General features: G+C 56.6%; 1 protein-coding gene across 1 annotated transcript; it reads right to left on the minus strand.

Moving 5' to 3' along the window:
• Positions 1-3,970: 3,970 nt before the first annotated feature.
• Pnma8b (PNMA family member 8B) lies at positions 3,971-8,055 on the minus strand. The gene has a single exon (XM_028854915.2). The coding sequence runs from the start codon at positions 7,608-7,610 to the stop codon at positions 5,625-5,627; it is 1,986 nt and encodes a 661-aa protein (XP_028710748.1). The 5' UTR covers positions 7,611-8,055; the 3' UTR covers positions 3,971-5,624.
• Between the last annotated feature and the right edge of the window lie 296 nt (positions 8,056-8,351).

The raw sequence follows: 8,351 nt of genomic DNA on the forward strand, positions 1-8,351 counted from the left end.
GGCTTTATTTTAAAGGCTGTACAGCCATTAGGAGGCAAGAGCTGGCTGGCAGAAGTACGGCACTGGAGACGGGCTTTTGAAGGTCCTATCCCCCTATGTTCTAGCTGCGGTATCTCTGCTTCTTGGCTTGTCGCCATGGCAACAGGCTCTGCTACTGCTCCACGCTGCTCCGCCTTCCCCACCACGGTGGACCGAGATCTCTCTGCAGCTAAAAGCCAATATAAAGCATTCCTCCCATAAACTGTTTCCGGTAGATGCTTCATTGCGGCAACACGGAATAAACTAATACTGAGGGTGTTCGGTATTTTGGTCATCTAAGTAGTTGTAGGTGGTGGCCTGCAGACCAGTCCCAAACCCGGCTGATTGATACCTCTTGGACTTCCAGCTCTGAAGGAAAGGGGTGTCCAGGGAGGAAGCCCCAGAAGCCAGACTCCAGTTCACCCTCTATCTATACTAACCCATTGCCTCTCGCTGTCAACAAAGAGAAAAATGGCACAGAGCCCACAAAGAGGAGAGAGCTGTCACCCTAAAACAGCAGAGACTCCCTGCTTTCTCCAGTTCCCTCTTCTTGCTCTGTGTATGGGCGGGGCTTCCTCAAAGCACACCACTCCCCTCCTGAACAAGGACCCAGGGCAGAGCTAAGTCACCTGCTCACAGGAAGCTCCATTAGGGCCCAATACAGCCGGTATTTATCTAGCTCCTAGAGGCAAGAGCGTGGTGGTAGTGATGCCTAGAGGCAAGATGCCCATGGCCGAGCGTGGTGGTGGTGATGCCTTTAATCCCAGCACTTCGAGATAGAAGCAGGTGATCTCTGTGAGTAGGGGGCCAGACTGGTCTGCACACCCCGGGCTACGTACAGATAGCCTTAAAAAGAAAAGGCTCCATGGGTAGTTCTACTGGGCAGCCCGGAGCTAAGCATCATAGCTCAAGGTAACAGAGTTGTGTTCTCAGACTGGTCATGCCTCGCTGTCACCTGGGTGGCTTCTGACCACAGATCTAGGAAGCCCATTCCCGAAATGGCTCGGTAGATCCAGGGTGGGCCCAGGAATATGCATTTCTCGCAAATTCCCAGGAGCTGCTGAAGCAGTCAGGCACAAGCCCTGACTCTGGGCTTCCATGCCAACTGCGCGGGGAAACGGTGGTGAGCGTGTGGTTTGAACCCGCGATCCCCGCGCGCCTCCTCGTGGTGCAATGGGGCGTCTGCAGCTCTTGTGAGTTGACGCCTCTGCGTTCCTGAAGGAAGGAGGAGCATCCTGAGGGAAGTGGGAGGACTCTGCACTAAGGATCTGGATTCTCAGTGAGCACCAGACTTTGGACACCGGAAGGGGTGATGTCATAGGTCTTCAGACCCTTCACTTTTCTTTATTGCAGCTACTCACAACCCCAGGAATCTACAGCGCCGCTGCTTTGTCTGAGGCAGCCGAGAGAGAGGATAGATGAGGTCCCAGGCAAGAACGCACATCCAGGAAATCTTCAAGGACCACCCCATCCCCAGCTTTCTCTTCCTAAATTCCAGTCTCTAGAATTCTATTAACCAGCAGCCTTTTGTTTCTGAATTTTTAGTGGCCTTTTGTTTCAAATATCTCATTTGCTTGTTTGATTGCTTATTCCTTCACTGTATTTTTTTTGGTGTGGTGTGGTGTGGTGTGGTGTGGTGTGTGTGTGTGTGTGTGTGTGTGTGTGTGTGCGCGCGTGCGCGCGCGCGCGCGCGCGCGTGCTCCTGTCATGGTTCACATGTCTAGGTCAGGGTTCAGCTGTGGGAGTCAATTCCCTCCTTCAACCACGTGTGCTGGAATAGAGCTCAGGTTCTGTCCTCGCTCGCAAACTCCTCCATGTCTTAGGCCCATCGAGAGCTGGATCTTGCTTGGTGTTTTTATACAGGGTCTCAGGTAGTCCAGGCTCACCCGGAACTCCTGATCCCCCTGCCTTCCCTTCCTGAGTACGAGGACTACAGATGTGCGCCCCTACACGAGGCACGGTGGACACTGCTTTCCCAAAGCCCAGCTCTGATCCTTGCACGGAAGGGGCCGGTCATTACACGCTGATGTCTTACAGCTTCAGCTTTGCTGCCTGGGGCCTGTCCGATGATGCTCCCCTCAGTCATGTGCCTGCCTCTGCCGTCCTCAGGCTTCTGCCTTCGGGGCCTTTTCTAGCCAGCAGTCCTGGATATCTAACACATGGATCTTGTCCTTATCCAGGGAGTATGTCACCTGTCGCCCCACCCAGGAACGCACCTGTCTCCAGGAACGAAACCAGCAGAAATCCGCATTGCGCAACGTGCGCAGTGGTTGCCTTTTCCGCCGCCAGGGGGCAGCCGTGTTCCACCCACCTACGCCACTTGGGGCTCCCTGCAGGTTGCACCTGCTCTTCCCGCGCACGGTCGTGGGTCTGACACCCGCTAGGGACCTCAAGGCCTCCACTCCACAGTTCCTTCTGCTCTTCTTTACTCGACCCTCGGCTCCCTCCAGAGACCATATGGTTCTGGAACGTCCCTCACCAAGCGCATCTGGGGTCTGGTTTACCCAACCCAAAAATGTAAACTTTGGGTTTAAATGGTTAAAAATGCTTATCCGTTGCAGCCATTCAACAAATGTCAGCCAACCGGTACAACACTGCTTGCCTTACACAGTGATAGGCACTGGGGACACTGTGGGATACACCCCACTCCCACTGCTGGGAGCTGATTCTAAGGGGCTCTGCTTTCCCTCCACCGGCTCACTCACTTTTCCCGGGCCAGGTAGGACCCCAAAGCTCTAGCGCCCGGAGTTCTTTGCCAGGGGCTGTTGACTTGGATGGCACACTAGGGTTGGAAAAGTTGAGGAGGAAGGCTTCTCGGTCCTGAAGGCAGCAGCCGAAAGCAGCAACATGGACAAACCAAAACCTCTGGACCTGGACCATCTTCAGCAAAATCGCCTCGGTGTTTGGGCTCTCCAGACTCCAGGGACCTGGGTTGCAGGCTACGGGCTTTGCAGAGGAAGTGCCTTCCACCCAGGAAGAGAGCTGTTATTTCACCTTTGAGCAATGTACCCTAAAAGCGCCCGTTGTATGTAGTTGATAGACAAGTGTGCCAAGGTTCAGTCAGAGCTCTGACTCCAGTGGAGCGTCACTTTTAAAGTAGGGTCTCCGGGGAGCCCTCCTTGAGAATGTGACGTTAGAAGTGAAGTGTCCTGGGGAAGGGCATTCCAGGCAGCAGGAACAGCCTATGCAAATGCCCCAAGGTAGGAGCAAGTGGTATTTCTTAGGACCTGGAGGATTAAAGCCACTTAAAGACCCAGAAGGGGTTGTGGGAAATGAGATCAGAGGGGATATCCTGTGTGGACCACAAGTGACAGAAACTTTCAGTGACCACAGAGATGCCCTGTACCAATAACGAGCAATGTGGTTACCACTGGCCTCGTGAAGCCCTTGAGCCCACGTGGAGGGGACTGACAAAATAGTACAAACGTTTAGCTTTATCCCATTTAGATTTTAGGTCAATTGAATTGCCCCTGTGTGGCCAGTGGTGACACCGTTGGGTAAGGAGGGTCCAGATATTTGGCTTGGAGCTGTGGTGACATAACAAGATCTTCTAGGGTGTGGAAGAGGAGCTGCCCAGTGTCAGATGTGGCTGCCAAGACAGTCCCCCCGGGCCACCACCCCCAGTCCTGACAGTGAAATGCAGACCAGGCTAAAGCCCCAACCTGTACTGCAGGAATTTGCTCTGGGGTCCCAGGTAGAGACTGGGGTAAGGCTTGGAGAAGGGGAGATTGCGAGGACAAATGTGAGCTCGATCAGAATCTCGGGGGGCTGAAGGGCTCAATTAACGTGGCAAAGTCCAGGGATGAATTGGAGTGTGAAGGGGCATGGGATTCCACAGAGGGCTATGGGATGCGGGGGAGCGGGGGGTGTGTGTGTGTGTGTGTGTGTGTGTGTGTGTGTGTGTGTGTGTGTGTGCGCGCGCCATGATGGCAAGGCAGGCCACTCAACCTGGTACACACGCACATCCTTGTTCAGACCACAGAGGAAACAACAGACAAAAGAAGCTTCATTATGTTTCACTGAGGGATCCCGGGTCACACAGCACACAAGGACAGGTACCTATAACTATGTAGGGAGAAATGACAGGTGGGGCCCTCCCCAGCCACAGGTGACTCAGGAATTCCACCAGACCCCAAGTCCATCAGCCCACACGAAGAGAGGCTTCCTCTCCAGCCACAGGCCCCTCTGGCCTGCTTCTCATCATCACTGGTCCTGGGAAGCAAGGAGAGGGCTGCTTCCGAGTACAAAGCGGTACCCACAGTCCTTGCAGCTTCTGAATGCCCCTGCCATGGTGTCGGACTGTCCGGTCAGGGCTATGAGCACAGGTCAGAACTTCTGTTACATCCTAGAGGGTCCAGGCACCACGGACTGGTCACTTCCTGGGAACAGAAACTTGGACACACACACACACACACACACACACGTGAACAAGAGGGTGAAAGGTGCTGTGCTTAGGAAAAGCATTATCTACACAGCGAAACACAGAACTGAGCAGCCAGGGCTTCGGCACGTAGCACTACAGGAAAACACACAGCCGAAGTGGCTGCTCTCGGGGGGGGGGGGGGGGGGGACACGACAGCAGAGGGCTGGAGCCCGGCCAATGTCAGCCAGGCTTACTGGAGGGATGGATAATACCAGGGTCAGGTAGAGCAACTGTTTCCTACATACGATAGCGACACTTGACCCTTTAAGGGGATCTGGGTATTTGCTGCACGTGAGTGGGGGGGAGGGGTGGACAAGGGACTCCACTGTCATATTAAGTCAAGAGTTACAAGGGCAAACAGCTGAGGAGTGGCCAGGGACAGCTGGGGCAATGGAGCTGAGAGGCCACGGGGCTTGCCCAGCTGAGAAACCAGCAACCTGGATTTCCTGTAAGTTTTCCAAATCAGGACACACTGGCAGAGTATTGCCAGTTCAACCTGTGGGCACAGGCTGGTGGGGTGGCTTGGCTTCCACTCTTGCCCACCTGCAGAGCCTCGGATGGGTGGGCTAACGCCACCTTCTCTTCCCTCCTCCCCTTCTCCTCTTCTTCCTCCTCCCTCTTCCTTCCCCTCCCAGCCTCCTCCTCCTCTCCTCCCTCCTCCCACTTCTATTCCTCCTCCTCCCAGCTCCCCTCAGACTTTTACTTTGGGAGTACACACAAACACAAGTACGCACAAGGCCCTTAGCCCTTCCAAGCTCAGCTAATGCCTATAATGCCCAACACTCTCTTGTTTCCCCCCAGGGCCCCGGCACGCCAGAGGTGGCTCACAGTGGATACCAGCTGTTTGGCCAGAAGCAGGTGCCTGGAAGGATGGGCAGGCAGGAGTGCCTGGGACCCACACGCACTCAGGCTGGGGGTCTTCCAGGCCCACATCTTCTCTGCACCCACTGGCCACTGCATCCGAGTGCCTTGTCGTCTCAGGGCTTCAGCCATCACGATGGCTCTCGCCATCTGTTCACAGAACTAAGAGGGAAGGCTGGGCACTGGTCATAGCCAGCCAGGGATGCGGCAGAGCACAAAGCAAAATGCACGCGGTTAAGCGAGAGGGGGAAGCAGGGGAGAGAGAGAGTGGGGGGGAGGGGTTCACACACAAGAGACAGGGCTCCTAGTGACGTCTGTGGCACTAACGGCATTTGGGCGCCCGCCTTGGGCCCCGACGTGCTTTCTTCCCGCGGGTAGACTTGGGAACAGCAGCTGGCTGTCCCTTGGCCTCGCCAGCCCTGGCACGGGCCCCCGCGCCTGCAGATCCCTTCTTCTTCTTGTTGGTGGTGGTGGTGTTGCCCGCGTGGTCTTCGGTTGCAGCCCCGCTCCCCGCTTTCTTCTCTGGAGTGACGCCCCGGCCACGACCGCGGCCACCCCTGCGGGGTTTGCGTGCCCTGGCTGCGGTGGAGACCGCGGAGGCGCCAGCGGGAGCCAGGCCCTTGGAGCCAGTGCGCGCTCTCTTGGCGCGGGGCTTCTTGGACACGCTGTCGCCGGGTTCTGACTCTTCGCTGTCGCTGTCGTCTGAATCTTCCTCAGACTCTGTGTCTGAATCGTCATCCGATTCCTCGTTGGATTCTAGGTTCTCCTGGGACGCCAGGAAAGCCAGGACGTCGGATAAGCCGCCTTGGCTATGATCACACTTCCTGCCGCCACCGCCGCCCCACCTGCTGGCTTCTTCCTCTTTCACGGACTCCACCATATCTTGCGCAGCCAGGAGGGCCACCAGCTCCAGGAGGCCACCCTGGTGGCCCTCAGCGGTCCACCCTCTGAGGAGACCCAGTCCAGACTTCTTTCCCTTGGTGCTGTTCTCGGCTTCGGCCAAGGTAGAGATACATTCCAGAAGATTCCCGTCTTCCTCCGCCTTCCTCAGGACCATGGCGTCCACCTGACGGCCTGCCTCCTCCACCTTCACCCTGGGCCCAGAGGTGTCCTTGTTCATGACAGACAGGACTTGAGGAAGGACATCTTTTTTGTCTTTTTTATCGCCCCAGCCCAGGGTCTCGATCACAGAAGCGATTTTGAGCATTTCCTCCCTGGCAGAGGGGTCAGCGGGGTCGGTATAAGCCACGATCGCCACAAACTCGGGGTTGTCCACCCCTTCTTTCCCTCGCTCTGCATTTTCCAGAGACTCGCTGTCGTCGGAATCACCATCATCATCGTCATCATCATCTTCTTCCTCTTCTTCCTCTTCTCCATCTTCATCTTCCTCCTCGCCCTCGCTATCTACATCCACTACCGGGGTATCTCTTACAGCCAGGAGCGCGACCAAATCAGGGACCCCACTCTTTTCATCTTTGATGTTTAAGCAGATGGACTCTGTACCAGGAAGGTCTTTCTCGATCTCTTCCTTCTTAGCTTTGTCGGTGACAGTGACAAGTGCCAGAAACTCTCGGGGGCCATCTCCTTCATCTTGGTCTCCCCGGAAGGCCCACTTCTTGGTGAGCTCTTTGGCAGCTGCTTGGAGCGTGGCATACAGGGCCCTCTGGTCCTCATCTACGCTCAGGTCCTCTGCATAGATCTCCTCTATGACAATGCCCAGGCTATCATCGGATGAGTCGTCCGACTCACTCCTGGCTCGGCGCCCTCCCCGGCCCCTCTTCTTGCCCTTCTGAGCCGTGAACCTGTGGGTTCTAGATCTGCGCTTGCCTCCCCGACGGCCCCGACGGCCGTGCCTGGGTACCCCTTCCGAGGAGCCAGTCTTCTTGGCCTCCTTCCCCAACCCCTTGGCCTGGGCCTGGGCCTCCAATACCAGAGGGATGGCTATTTCTCTGAAGTCATCCATGGGCCTTTCATCTAGCAACAGGCGCCTCATCTGCCTAAGGACCCGCGCATCTTGCCCGCGGTCCTTACTCAGGATCTTCCAGGTTCCGTTATCTCCCCGGATGTGAATGGGGATGGCAGAGTGATCGATGTCTGCCCCAAACTCCACCAAGGCAGCCTGAGCCTTCTCCTTGGTCACAGATCTCACAGTCCGAAGCCTGTAGCTGCCCAGGGGTTGCAAGTTCGGCCTCAGGGTGGCTTCAATGTCCGCCTGCTGCAGGCGCTCAGGGATGCCCGTGATCAGCAGGGCCCTGTGGACCTCCACTTCCAGCTCCTTGCACCAATCTTGCAGAAGGTTCATGGCCATGACGCTGCCCAGTGGAGGCTAATCTTGGGGCGGGAGGGAGCCGGGTGGACTGCAGAACACAGGCTGGGTCAATCCTACTCTGGAAAGGACCACTCGAAGGGGTTAGAGTCCAGGCTCGGGATCTGGGGCTCCGGGCTCTAGCTACCTGCTGGCTAACGGGACGCAATGATCTTCCCCCGGGGCAATCTGAGGGTCCGCAGGGGGCTTACGTGTCCGGTCTCCGGGCTCGCCCGGGCTGTTCCTCACTTCCTTTTATCCCTGACAGCCTAGGTGACTGATCACCGCTGTTAGGGTGCAGGAAGGCGACGGTCAACGCACCTGGTGGGCGTGGGGGGTGGGAGCGGCAGCTCGCCTGCGCTCCCGCGGAGTCTGAAGCGAAGAGCGAAGAGCGCACCCAGGTCTAGACGCTCAGCGGGGCCGCTGCGGTAAGGCAGCCTCAGACTGCGCCTGCGCAGATCCAGTCCCCCTTCCCCGCCCCCTCCTGCTAGTCCGGGTCTCCATAGTAACACTGCAGGCAGCAGCTGGGGTCTGCGCTGTTGTGATCGCAGCAGCTGCTCTTAAAGGGACAGGTGGGAAGGAGGGCTTGGTCACTGAAGCGAAGAACAAGGACAAAGTCATTGAAACCTACACAGCACTAAAGGGGACCAGTCTCCCTTCAGGGGACAGAGACCACCTTTGAAAGCATAGATGCTTCTACAAGGGGTGTTTGCTTTGGTTTTGTTTTTTGAGGCAAGGTCTCCT

This window comes from Peromyscus leucopus, chromosome 1 (genome assembly GCF_004664715.2).
Source record: "Peromyscus leucopus breed LL Stock chromosome 1, UCI_PerLeu_2.1, whole genome shotgun sequence".
Lineage (NCBI taxonomy): Eukaryota > Metazoa > Chordata > Mammalia > Rodentia > Cricetidae > Peromyscus > Peromyscus leucopus.